We start from the raw sequence: 13,747 nt of genomic DNA, 5'->3' as shown, positions 1-13,747 counted from the left end.
ACGCTGGCGTCCAAAACCGCGGGGCTATTAATAGAGGGACTTCAGCTGATCTCCACTGGCGTAATCACCAGCTGAATTTGGCCTCGTGGTAAACATTAATCACTGGCAAGTTGCTGCAGCGTATCAGCTTTAACATGGGTTGTTTGCTTTTCTCTAAGTGTTGGGACATCCCACAAAGCTCCAGCTGCTCGTCCCGAGCGAGCTGCTGGGAGGGAGCGGCCAAGGGCTGCCTCCACGGATTGCAGCGATCTCTGCTTTTCTTCCTGCCCCACCACAACTCCAGAGTAAATCTGTTGAGGCAGCACAACTTGGCCTTAACTCCACATTGTTATTTGACCAGATCAGCAGTCTGGAAACTGGGTCAATTTTTCTAAACATGTGGTTTAGAAATGTGCCGTTTCAAAGGACACTATCCAATGGTGTGAGACCAAACATTGGATTTGTAGTAAAAAAAAGCTAAACAACAACAACAACAACAACAAAAGTCCAAAGCTCTCTGTAAACACTGAGTCCGTGGGACACTCTGACGAAGTAGGGAAATAATAAATTCCCTAATCTATATTTAGGGAAACTGAGGCATGAAAAGAGGAGTCCCAAGTCATTTGGAGAATCACAGATGATGCTGAAATTTCCCAGCTACAGAAGTAAAACTAATTTTTCTCATCCTTACAAGTTCTTAAAATATACCTATAGGGATTTTTTTATTCTCTCATATAACTGCAGTAGGGAAATTCAAGTCTGCTTGTTATTTAAGTAACACAGTCTACACAAGAAATGCAGGTTGCATTTACCCTCAGTAAAATATGCAATAAATGTGCATGAGAGTAGCAGGGCAGGCCTGAGAACTTCAATTTTAAATTATGCTGTAGGTCCCAAGTTACTGCATCAGATCACCAGAAGCTTTTGAAAGTTTGGGCTTTGCCCTCTTTGTATCTCACAGCCTCATTTGTTAGTGGGGCCAACAGTTTCCTATTCCCAGTGGGGTAAATGCTGAGGTCCCTCCCTCCAAAGACATACAAGTATCACGAAGAGTTCTCTTGGGAACAGCTCCATTCATCCCAGACTGACACTGCACCAGAAGATCTACAGGGAAAAGATAGTTACAGAATGCCCAAGATAAATAGTTATTTTTTTCTGCTTTAAGTTTGTGCAAAACTTTTCTTGAAGATGTTGAGTAGAAATGCTCTATTTTAACTACTACAGTCATCAGCATCACCTGTCCAAGGATTATGGGTTTCTAATGGATTTACTTATAATTTTTAACCCATCTAACAAATGTTTCTGAGGAATAACAGTCTTAGGCTGTCCTCTGCAAGCATTCAGCCAAGTGGTGAGTGCTTGAGCTGGACACCCTCACTGCATCCCTTCCCAAATACATGATCCAGTGTGTCCTCCCCCATTCTGCAGAGCTGCTGTGACTTAGGCAGAACATTGTCCATCCATGAGCAGTCACCCAAGGGAGGGATTTCACCCTAAAATATTCATTCATTTCCTCCTGACCAGGCAGAAGGTAACTAGACAGTTCATATCAGTCCTTGGATATATAACTGAAGTTATTTCCTCCTTTTCCCCAGTAAACAGCTTGATGAAATTTTTAATTGGTGCCAGCACAGGGCACCAATTAAGAGAGAGACTCTGCTCCTTCTCACTCCCACCTCTCCCCAGGAGCATGATTTAGGCACAAAAAAAGCAAATTTAGGCCTGTGGCTGCTCTGAGCCCCTCAGAGGTTACTCACAGCCACAGGAAATTAGAAAGTTAAAGCCAAGGCCAGCAGAGAGAGGCCATGCAGGACTGTGTGGGACCAGCAAGGCTGACTCCAGTGATCCAAAGTTGATCTTCAACACTCACAACCCCAAAACAAGAAGATATTTACTGACACCAAAAAGATGGAGAAGATAACAGTCACCATCCCTTGCAGGAAATGTCTCTAAATTTTCTCTCCTAAAGTACTTTGAGTGTTATTTCCCCCCACTGCTCCACATGTCTCTGTAAGGGGCTGTCCTGCATGGTGGCCAGTGATGGTCCTTTTGCCTCGAGTGTTTGGTTTCTGGCTAAGGCAAGAGAGTCACCTTCACAAGCTGCAGAAGGGTAAATGAAGCAAAAAATCAAAAGCAACATCCCCAGTATGATATTTGACAGGAACTGCTGTACTGGATCAGAGGGATGGTTTGGCTCTTCCAGCCCTTTTTTCTGACTATGACTGCTGTAGGCATCCCAGAGAAATGTGCCAGAAACCAACAAAAATTAACCTTTCAGGTCCCTTTCAACTCAAACCATTCTACGAATCTATAAAAAGACAGAGGGATCACTGTAACTCCTCAGTAACCTGCCTATGTATGAATTTAATCCTGTCCAACCTCTTTATTCAGATTGCATTCAGCTGAATATTTGCTCTCCGTACAGTCACGCAAGCACTTTTTATCTCAGACAACAACCTGTAGCAGGCAGCTCCCAGCCTGCCTTACAGGGCCATGGGATAATTTGGAAGAAACTGTGGGAGGTCCCCAGCCCAACCTCCTGCTCAAGCATCCTCAGCTCCTGGGGTCAGACCAGGTTGCTCCATGCTTTATGCAGTTGGGTCCTGTAAACCTCCAAGGACAGAAATGTCACAGTGTCTCAGGGCCCCTGCTCCACCCCTCCATCAAACAAAATGAAGAAAAATTTTTCATTTTCATAGATGAGAATCTGAATTAAGTGATTGTGAAAGGAAGAATAGCTAAATTAATCTGCATGCCAGAGGGAAGCAGAAAGTCTTAGGACTAATGTTTGTAGAACAAGCCCCCCGAACATGAAATATAGAGTAACTACATCACGGAGTGTTGATTGGTTTGCTTGGTTCCTCAGTCTTGGATCAAGCTTCCCTAAATCAGGACTCAGATTATGAAATGGAATGAAAGCTCTCAAATATTATCTCAAGCTTAAAACACCACCTAACAAATGTGTAGGTCCATGGTAAAGCCAATAGAGTTCCCCAAATCAGTATCACTGACATTTAAACCTCAAAGGTTTCTTGAAATGATCAGAACCTCACACCTCTCTTTGCTACTATTTCGCTTTTGCAGACTCAAGAAATAGCTAAGAAGGATAAGAACTTACTATAAAACCAGGCACAAGCTTGCAAACAATTCCTGTCCTCTACTCCTGCAGGCAGCCTCAGGTGAACTTAACCTCACCTTCATTAGCTGCATCTCCTCCTACCCCTGACACTAAGCTGGAGGAAAAATAGCCTCCTCCCTCAGTCCCCTCCCAATAAATATATTTTTTGCTGCTTGAAAACTATTCTTGCCTCAGGCCATGCAAATCACAAGATTATCTGCAACTGCATTCCTCAGGTCTGACCAGGAAGCGGTGGGGATGGCTAAACCTCCATCCTGGAAAAGTGTCGTAAATCCCAGTCCTCCCTTCCAGTTGAGAAATCCCAGTTTTCCCTGTACTTCAAACTCTGCCCACAGCCGTTTGAGCACCAGAATGTCAAGGCTAATGTCAGTTGTCAGGTTTCAGAGTTAAGGAGGTAGCAAGACAAACAGAGCAGTTTGCACTTCTCTAAGAAACACAGGTTCTGATAGTTTGCAGGCTCAGGAAAAGAAGCAACATCTGAGATCAGATTTAGAAGGTGTCCTTTACCACATAAAGGTCTGGAAATCTGCTTGTTATATTTAATTGATGGGGCAACAATGGACAGGCCAGTACCCTGTCCTACCGTGTGCTTGCTTTTTTACCCCTGCCTGGTGCCAAGAGGAGACAAGGAAGAAAAAGAAGAGTAAAAGAACATTAACAAAAAAAAAAAAAAAAAAAAAAAAAAAAAAAAAAAAAAAAAAAAAAAAAAAAAAAAAAAAAAAAAAAAAAAAAAAAAAAAAAAAAAAAAAAAAAAAAAAAAAAAAAAAAAAAAAAAAAAAAAAAAAAAAAAAAAAAAAAGCCATTTTATTGAAAATGAAATTAAAACTTCAAATTAATATTACAATCATGAGAAAATGCCAAACAATTCAATTTACAGTTGCAACATACAATACAAATAGTCCCTTTGAAGTTGAAGTAAACTGATCCACAATCATCGTCTGTGGCATAAAGCAGAGTGTGTTTGTACAATATGTGCATGAAAAGCAAATCTCGGGTGACAACATTTGAAAAAATAAAAAATTAAAGCTTGTATTTACACAAAATGCTACAAATATTTTGTTCCAGCAGAAGTTCAAGATTGGTAAAGCATATTAACAACAACAAAAAAAAATTGGAATGTCACTCATATTACCTAAAGTTACTGTAGAAGTATGGTTTTGGCTGATATAATTAAAAGTACTGCATTAAAAAAAAAAAAAAGCAAAGAGTTATCTGTAAACATGGAAGTAAACAAACATCTAAAAAAGTTCTCAGAAAATGTTAAACTGAAATGCATTCTATTTAAAAACAACAAGAAATTCAGGGGGGCAGAGAATGGGGCTTCTTTGAGCTCATGGCTGATCCAGGTTTAATTATTGCTTTTGCTCATGGCTTGATGGCGCTGCAGCCCGGCGAGGGGCTGAGCCTCACTTTGCTCAGGGTGAAAGTGCAAAATTCTCCCCCACTCCAGATAGTACCTGTGGAAACTGGTCAATCTTTGTTCAGGGGACTGCTGGCAAAAAAAAAGTTCAATTATATAAAAGACACAGCATCTGGTCTTTTAAAGTAAATGATGAATGCCACACAAGTGATGCTGTGGGGTAAATAGTTTGCTTTACTCATCTGTCCTGACTCGCTGTCCCTAATCTGGTTACCCTTAGGAGGAGGGAGAGGAGGCTTTAATCCTCCATTTGGCAAAAGAGACATCGTGCCTTTTGTGCTAGAAGTAAATCTTTGGTAGGATAAGAGAGCTGAAAGGTAGAAAAAGGCCATTTTTTATCTTTAAATCTGTGACTGGTGCCAAAGATTGCCACTGCCCGGAGGGAAGGGCTGCCGTACCTTTGGGAAAACTCCTGCAATGCCAAGTACCTCGCAAAAGCTCCAATAATAAACTGATAGGATTCACTACATAGCACCACCTGGTTGGGGTTTTTTTGTCTGAAATCCTGATTCAAGAGCATTTCCAAGTGAACTCAAAAGCATTTTCTGAAAGCTTTGGTGAGCATCTCTGCCTCAGCTTGTACAGCTCCCTCCATGACCAGCCTGAGGTACCGGGAGAGATTTTCCAAAGGCACCGGGATGGTTCAGGAGCTACTGAAAGTCAAGAGGCTGGTGCTCCTCTGTCCGCAGGTACTTAGAAAATCCTTTCCTTCCTATCTCAAGCAGGCAGAGAGTCAGGTCAGCCGAGGGCACGGATCAGTCGGATCAGGCACGCGTGCCTCGACCGGGCGGAGAGAACGTTTTCAACGTCTGTCCCTAATGGTCCAGTTGAAAAACCGCGGGGACGCAAACAGAGTCCTGTTGGTATTGGGCAAAACAAAAATCTGGTCTGTGCTGGATTTATCCAGAAACAAAAACCAAGTGCTTGAATTTTACAACAAAGTCAGGAAAAAAAAAAAAAAAAAAAAAAAAAAAAAAAAAAAAAAAAAAAAAAAAAAAAAAAGGAGCGAGAGAAAAAGAGAGGGAAAAAAAAAAAAGAAAATCTGGATTGCTGCCTGCAGCCACTCTTAACAACATTTCAACACAAAAGCACCCTAAAAATTACTTAATATGCATACAGTAAACCTTAAAAAGCCCTTCTCAGCAATAACAAATAATGTACAAATATAGTACCTTTTATTAAATAGGAAACAGCTTGCACTGGCAGTACATCTCTTTTTCTCTTGCTTACTAAACAAAAAACAAAACTGAAATGTGTAACCAGACACTGGCTTTTTAAGTGCTGCTGAGACTAACAAACGTTACTTTACAGTTACAAATAAATGGACAGTGGTATGCTTCAAGCTACCACAAACCAACAATAAATAGAATCAATTACAGCTTCCATCTTTGAGGGAAAACTAAGTATTAGAAGAAAAACAAAGTGTCTTACTTATACTTTAAGCATACTTGGTATACAACCTTTAGAAGGCAAAGACTTTATTAATTTATTATTTTTAAGAGCACATTGTCACGCAGATTGGAGGGATGCGCCACGCTAACGGCAACTCGTTCAACAGCTTCGCTATTAACGAGCTCTGGGGGTGGTGTCTGGCTCTGTAATGGCTGTGCCCACTGATAGTTTATTGCAATACTTTGGAGGCAGCGAAAGAACACCCAAGGAGCAGCCTGGGGGCCTCCAGCCCCTAAGGGGGCTGCAGAGAGCAGTGACTAAGGGACTAGAAGGAGGAGGCACCAGCCAAGCCCACCAGCACGTGCCAAACATCCCGCTAAACCAGGCTGAACATCACCTGTTTGGGGAGAGCGTGGGGAGGGCAGTTCAGCTCCCACCACATCCAGCTGATGCCATGTCACCTCCCTGTTTAGTATAGCTGACCTGGGCAGGGCAAAACCTGAGCCCCTCCACGGGATAGTTCAGCAGCAGACAGGTTGGCCGACGGGTTTGGGTGCAATCTGCTCCCCCTGTATATCATGTCTGGGAGCACCAGGGCGGCTTTTAAGGTGAGTTTAGATTCAGCTTCTGCAGAGGTGAGTATTGCTGCCCTTGGGCTTGACCCTCTAACACGGCAACAGCCTCATCAGCTTCAGAGCCACCACAGCATCCGAATGGCTCTCGCATTTAATGCTAACGGGCGGTGACTCGCTACCAGGCAGCTTCTGTCTCAAGTTTGGAAAGTTTTTATTCCACTGAGTGGGCTGAAATTGCAAGGGGAGGGGAAAATATTTCACCATTTCTCCCTTAATACCATTTCTGAGATATTTAACAATTAATTATTTGCAAAAATATGGGCTTTGAAACAGTTTTGATTTTTCTTTGGGAAAACAAAACAAAACAAAACAAAACAACCCTGCTGAAATCCAAATTATGCTTTCAAAACAGACCATTTTAAATATTAATCTTTTCAAATTTTGAAGTTCTGAGAAAAATCCTGGGAGAAGAAGAAATTAGGGGAAGGGTAGAAAATATTTCATCCTTCCTACCATTTTTCCAGTGTCTCCACAACTACTGATTAAAAGGCAAGACTGTGTTGAAGGCAACCAGACAGCTAATAAAAATATTTTAAACACAATATTTCCTTCATAAGTTATATAAAAAGATCCTACATCCAAAATAATTTGATGTGGATGGATTTGGGTTGGGTTTGTCATTTTTAAGTCACATTGTAAACTGGTTCACACTGGAACTGCTTTTCAGAGTTGGGTAAAGGTTTGAGGTTTACACCATTGCAGAAATGTAATAAGTAAAAAAACAAAAACAAAACAAAAACACTTTTAGAGACCGAAGTCAAAATATCATTACATTAAAAAACGTTTAAAGGGTCCAAATGTCATTAAATAATTATAAATATTCTTTTAAAGTTATATGATGATTCATGTTAGCAAACAACCTCAAATTTTACACATTTATAATTTAAAAAAAAAAATAAAAAGAGAACATAGCTGAACACAAATACTATGTATACCATTTTGGCTCTAGTAATATATATTGCCATTCTCATATTTTGCATAAGTAATAACATTTTGTTTTTTTGTTTTTCAAGGTTTTGTTTGTTATTTTTGGTTTTTGGCTAATCGAAGGCAAAATGAGGGGATACAAAAGCAGAAAGGAAACCCTGTGGTTGGCTCGCCTAACTGGAAAACTCAATCTCTTTAAGTACCCGAAAACAAACCAAAAGAGCAGTGAACACAGAGAAGTTCCAACCGTTATCCGCAGTAAGGCTCGGACAAGAGTTTTTTGGGACAGCTGTTTTCGTCTGAATGGATCATGGCAAAATGGAAGCAACTCGCTCTTTGCTTTCCTTTTTATGTGCACCAATACAAGCCAGGTGAATTGCACTACGGGTGTGGAGAGGGTCCCATACGTTGTATGATTGCAACTGTATCTGGAGTTCATGGTTAGTTTTGGATTTTTTATTAAAATAAAAGGGAATGCAGCCTTTGCCTTGCATCACCATGTTTCTCCTGATAGCTGGGGAGTCCGTTCTCTCCTCGTTGGCAAAAGTAACTCACTAGTTATTGCAAAACTCTTGGGGAAAAAAAAAAAGGAAGGGGAAAAAAAAAGCAAAAAAAAAGCAGGGGGTGATTTTGTGTGTGGAGAAAGTACATTTTAAATATAAAACAAAGTAAAATGGTTCCAAGGGGGAAAAAAAGAAAATATGTGCTTTGATTTGCATAATCTGAAACATGGGTTGTGGTGTGTTGGTAACACTTGTGTTATTTATGGCCATTATCATCCCGTCTACACAGTTGCACATATTGGTAAAATCTTTTTCTTTCTTTCTTTTTTTTTTTTTTTTTTTTTTTTTTTTTTTTTTTTTTTTTTTTTTTTTTTTTTTTTTTTTTGTAAAGAAAAAAAAAACAGAACAGGCACTTCGTAGTTAGTCGACCGTTTGGTGTTTGTTTTGTTTTTTTGTTTATTTTTTTTGGCTTGCGGAGGTCGGGCCGGCTACGGAAGAAATCTCAGTACGGCCTCCAAACGGACTCATCCATCCTGCCACTAGAATTCAAGACGGTTGGGGAGCTGCTGTGGCTGCCATCCGCCTCCACCCCGTCACTCTGGGTGGGCAAGTTAGGGTTTAGCAGCGTGCTGCCGTTGGACGTGGTGGTGCACGGCGGGAGCATCCTGGAAGGGGAGCGGTCCCCTCCCGGCACCATGGGGAACTGGTATGATCCTGATGAAGTGCCATAGTAGAGATATGGAGTGCTGCTGGTCTGGAAAGGTCCACTTTGGTTTTGGGAAGAGCCGGGGTAGGGTGGTGGTAGGTAGGTGTGGTAGTGAGTGGTTGCGGACATACCCAGTGACATGCCTGAGGTGACTGGCGGTGTATAGGTAAAGGTGGCTGGATAGTGCATTCGTGGGTTGGAGAAGCGGCTCTCAGTGAGGGATGAAATGCTTGTGAACTGCCTGGGATCTGAAAATGGGCCCAGCTCTGAAGCACCTAAAAAATTATAACAAAAGACGGGGGAAAACAATTCTGTAAATACCATTTTTTGTATCAAGTGATGATAGAATTTTATTTTTCTAAGATAACCCACTTCTTTTGGCCCCCAAGAGAACAGCAGATCACATCAAGCAATACATTGCAAGGAACAGAGTCATACATCTGTCTTCTACAAGCGCTGGGCCAAACTCATCCCTGGTCTAACTCCACTGATGCCAACGGAGAGAGCAGCATTGCCAACCTGAATTATTCAAGGGTCACGAGCCAGGTTGGGGAAAAAAAAAAAAAATCTTTAAAATCAAGAGATTGAAAAAGAGCCAAAAAAAAGGAGGGGGGAAGGGGGGAATATTCTCTGAAATCAAGAGATTGAAAAAGAGCCAAAACCAGGAAGATGGATTTGGATTTGGAGTTGATTTGCCTTCTGGTTTCAGAGCTTTGAGGGTTACATGTCTCTGTTTTTTTGCTAGAGCCTCTCAAGAAACTCAAGTCTGGTTGCACACAAAAGCTGAGATTCAGCACAGGCTGTCAGGAGCTGGGATTTTGAGAAAAGCAGAAATTACCATGCAACTTGTAACAAAGCTACAAGAGCTGGCAACACCAAATTACCTGCACCACTGACACCAGGGGAGTTAAACCGGGGGTGACTAAGACCCACTTCTTGCCTAAATAATTTATTTAGGTGAGAATGTGTTCAGCTGCTTCCTTTGGCTGAAAAATGCTGTTTGCTGCATCTGAAGGACAGGCAAAGCCACTGCGCTGATAGTAAAGATGCAGATTTTACTTTTCAGAGCAGTTGATGGAAAATTACAAGCCCGACACTCTTTTTGCTGTTGAAAAAAAGTTGTTTTCATATGTAGTCACTGCAGTCTGGTTGAAAAAAAAAAAAAAAGAAAAGAAAAGACCACACAGTTTATGGCTACTGTGCATGTCTGGATGGTAACGCTGTGAATTGGAGTCTAACGCAAAACAGGGATGGGTAAACTCATTTTGCCTAATTTCTAATCCCACATCAAACACCCAAAGCTTTGGAGCAGAACTGGGAAGCAAACATTAGTAGCTGGGTGATGTGCTTAGGAGACCATGGGATGGACAGGAGCAGAAGAAAAAGATGGTGAAAGCTCGTACTGGGAGCCAGAAAAGTGGAAAACAAAGAGGGTGTGGGAAAAGGGACAAGGGGAAAGAGGGAAAGCCCAACGAAAAAGTACAGAGCGGGAAGAGACAAATGCATCGGCCAGTATGCAGTAGGCACATATTCACATATTTATAAGGAGATGGAAAGAGCAGGGTATTAAGGGGGGAAATTATGAAGTCAAATGGATCCTCCCTGCACTTCCCACCTAACACTTCTACAGCTTTACAGTCCTACAGATCCAAGGGTTCACTCGCCTCTTTTTCAATCTATTGAACTTGATTTAACTGAAAGGAAAATATGGCATCTTGTAGATGCCAAACTGATGTGCTAAATACTGAAAAACTCTGTGTATCTTCAGTTTAAGATGAAGCACTTATTTTCCTTGTGGACAGGCTTCAGATCTGACTTGATGACACTGCTGAGTAGAAAGTCCCTCCAGCCCTTCTGCAATTGGTCCCCTATATTTGGTCCAAAATGGTTGTTGCTACCATAAGCCACAGACTCAACAGCCCCTGCCACCTTGTGTGGCACATTTTGGGGTTTAGATCACTATATTCTCTTCTGTTCTCCCAGCTCACTGAACCCATGCCTACAACGACATCTAAAAGCAGCAGCAGGGCAAAGCTCAGGCACAGTTTGGGTTCAGGCTGGAGGACTCAGGCTACAGCCAGCCAAGAATCCAAATCACCCCAAAACCTGGGGATTGTAATCTGCCAACTCAAAAGATATTGAGTACAGAGCTTTAAATGGGCAGTAAAAGCCCATTCTAAACCCTGATGACAATGTGATTACTATTATCTTTATCAGGGACTGAATCAGTGACCTACGGGTGACTGGGTCTGTCTCCATCATCAACCCCTCCAACCACAGCTCTGTGGAATGCAATATAACTTGTACCTTTACAGCAAACACTCTACTACTTGATGCAACTCCTTTCGTTCCCAACTGCAAACAATAGCCAGAGGCAATACCACCCAGATTCAAAGCTGTAATTTTGGAACACTATCCTTTATATTGTGAACAGGTCTGATATGTATCTGGATATATAAGGTTAGAAAATAATTTCCCCAGCTGCTCAAAATACTGAGTTTCAATCTCCTACTGCTTATGCTCCATTTTTTTTATTATTATTGTTATTGCAACTCTCCCAACATGAACAGAATTGGTCTTAGTTTACCCTGATAGAAGCTAAACAGGATTTTTAAAATCAAAGGTAGAGCTGGTATGAGTGCAGGGGTGTAGAAGAACATCAGTATTTTCGGTTTCTTTGCAATCAATACTTTTTTTTCTTAGTAACGAACTCTCCAAGCAGTTTTACACATTAAAAGGCAACCTCCCTCTCAGGGCTAGATGCAAATATTATCTGTATGGGTGTTGCCAAGCGATCATGTCTGTGTCGAATGGCTGGGAATGTGCACACCACACGTAGGCATTTTGAATGTGGGGCTACAGACCTCCTTACATACCCTATTAAATCCACACTTGTTTGTTTTTACTGTTGCTTGTAAAGCACAATCCTATTTACCCAAAGGCCAAATAACCATAACCCTGTCTTATCTCGCTCATGGCTGTGTCTGCACAGCTCCTGCACACTCACTCCTCCAACTCCCCTCTTGCCCAAATGCCTTTTGCTGTCTGTGTAACTCCCCGCACAAGGCTGCGACTTGTTCCCAGCCTTATGTATCTCCACTGGGCAAAGATATTTTTGGAGCTCAGGAGAAGTTCTTTGAGATGCCTGTTCAAAAGTCTCATTTCTAAGTGAAACCTAGGAAGAAGTTTGGCCTAAACCTCAACTTCTTGCCATCCTCACTGCTATGCAATCCTCCTGGTGCATTTTCACCCTCCGCCTCCTTTCTCTGTGCTTCCTCCTTCTGTTAAGGTTGATTTTGGTTCTAACTTGGAAACCCCAGATGACTATTCATTTATATATGTTTAGCTCTATGCTGCACTGGAATGAAAAATAGTTCTACTGGGTACAGCACCCATCTTTGTATCTAGTTGTGAACAAACAGCGATGTTGATCAGCAATACAGTAACATGACAGTGCAAGTATATAACTCATAATATAATAATTATAATATTATAATAACGTATTTATTCCTCTCCCCAGCAGGATTAAAGATTTATGCTAATTTTTCTGCTCTTAGAGCAAGAAAATCATTTGCATCTGTGAATTCCCACTCTCGTGATAGCTTGCATTTAATGGATGAAGCACGGACCCTCCACCCTACATCATGGCCACAACATGATGTAACCACACTTGTGTAAAGAGAAAAGACTTCATTTTGAGCCTTCAGAAAGAGAGACATGACAACAAGCACAGCAAGTGATCTTTTGCTGTATAGTGTCATCAGCTGCTTGTTCTTACCAATACAAAAATAAAATTAAAAAAAAAAAAGGCATATTTTTGAAAAAAAAAAAAAAATTTTACATTTGAATGAGTCCAAGTTAAACTATTTTTAAATCTTCCAAGCTGATTCCTCCCTAATATAACCTGGCCCTCTGGTTTTCTGAGGGCTATAGGTTTAGAACAGAAAAGTGGTCATGTTAATATGCCAATATATATGCTAATATCCCAGATTCAAGAATACAGCTCCAGTGTGTTTCATATTTAGAGTTGCCAGCAGCCAACTCAAATGGTTTTGCATTCGCACTTAGAACACAGTTTTACCTGTTGCAGCTTTGCAGCTCTGCCATTCACAGCTGCATGCGCGCCGTGGTCATTTCTCTTTTGCAGTTTACAAATGCCAGCTAATGCCAATTAATGCTCAGGTCTCAACTGATAAGCTGTGCTTGTGGTTTGCGGAAAATCAGGTAAAAAATTTCTGTCAGGTTTACAGCACTTTGGCCAATCGCTTCCAATTATTACAGATCACAATGTACTGTGGACAGATTAACTCCTTGTGGTGCAGCAAGCTGACATCTAGTTTAAAGGGCTACAGAATAATTTCAAAAGTTACAAATATTGCAATTTGCTTTGTCATGTATCGCTATAAGGTGACTACCAAAAAAAAAAGTCCCCTTGGCTTATTGCATATGTTTCATAGGAAAAATTTCTAGCCCATCAATGCAGAACCATTGGATGCACAGAAACAGAGTGATGCTGTGTTCAAAAGTCACTGAACAGGAAATTAATCTCTTTATAGTTAAATATATTTACCAGTAGCTAACTAATTCACTTGTGTTTTGGAGAGTTTCAGTGTTAGGACATTCACTGAACTTGATACTAGATTTTGTTGGGTTTTTTGTTAAATAGTTCAATTCAGGCTGGGCCATTGTAGCAATGGACTTGTTAAAATTGTTTTTTCCTTCCCTAACATCTACATCTATGAATTATATGTGCAGCCTGGATTGCTTACAGCTGATAATATCTCCTCGGATGGAGCATGCCACACACTTCACATGATGAGACCATTTTCAGTCTCTTACAGCTTTGCCAAACTTTAAATGTTCTGGCTGAAATTGTCCATGCTGGGCGTCTGTCTCGGTCTAAATTGTGATTTATGCATTTATTTGTTTTTAAAATTTCAGCTGAAACTCTTCTGCTGGGAAAAATATATTGTTTTACTAATCTTAAACTCTGAGGAGCCTTCCTTTGAAAAGCTGTACCAGTTCCATGCTTTGAAGTAGGGACTT

At 41.0% G+C, this 13,747-nt stretch overlaps 1 protein-coding gene across 7 annotated transcripts in view; it reads right to left on the bottom strand.

Moving 5' to 3' along the window:
* Positions 1 to 13,747, bottom strand: part of RUNX2 (runt related transcription factor 2) — a 227,234-nt gene that overhangs the window by 64,353 nt on the left and 149,134 nt on the right. For 4 of the 7 annotated variants that reach the window (XM_027886588.1, XM_027886592.1, XM_027886593.1 and 1 more), the window contains one exon: positions 8,382 to 8,976. The exons of the other annotated variants lie outside the window; for them this stretch is intronic. In XM_027886588.1, coding sequence (XP_027742389.1) covers positions 8,498 to 8,976 — 479 coding nt within the window. In that variant the 3' untranslated portion in view covers positions 8,382 to 8,497. Of the gene's footprint in view, positions 1 to 8,381; positions 8,977 to 13,747 lie in introns of those variants that run through there. 7 annotated transcript variants of the gene reach the window in all.

The sequence above is a fragment of the Empidonax traillii genome, unplaced genomic scaffold (assembly GCF_003031625.1).
Source record: "Empidonax traillii isolate 1590-97213 ecotype Southwest subspecies unplaced genomic scaffold, ASM303162v1 scaffold190:size869923, whole genome shotgun sequence".
NCBI lineage: Eukaryota > Metazoa > Chordata > Aves > Passeriformes > Tyrannidae > Empidonax > Empidonax traillii.
The sequence above is the reverse complement of the archived record's forward strand: the minus strand, read 5'-3'. Positions and strand labels throughout refer to the sequence as shown.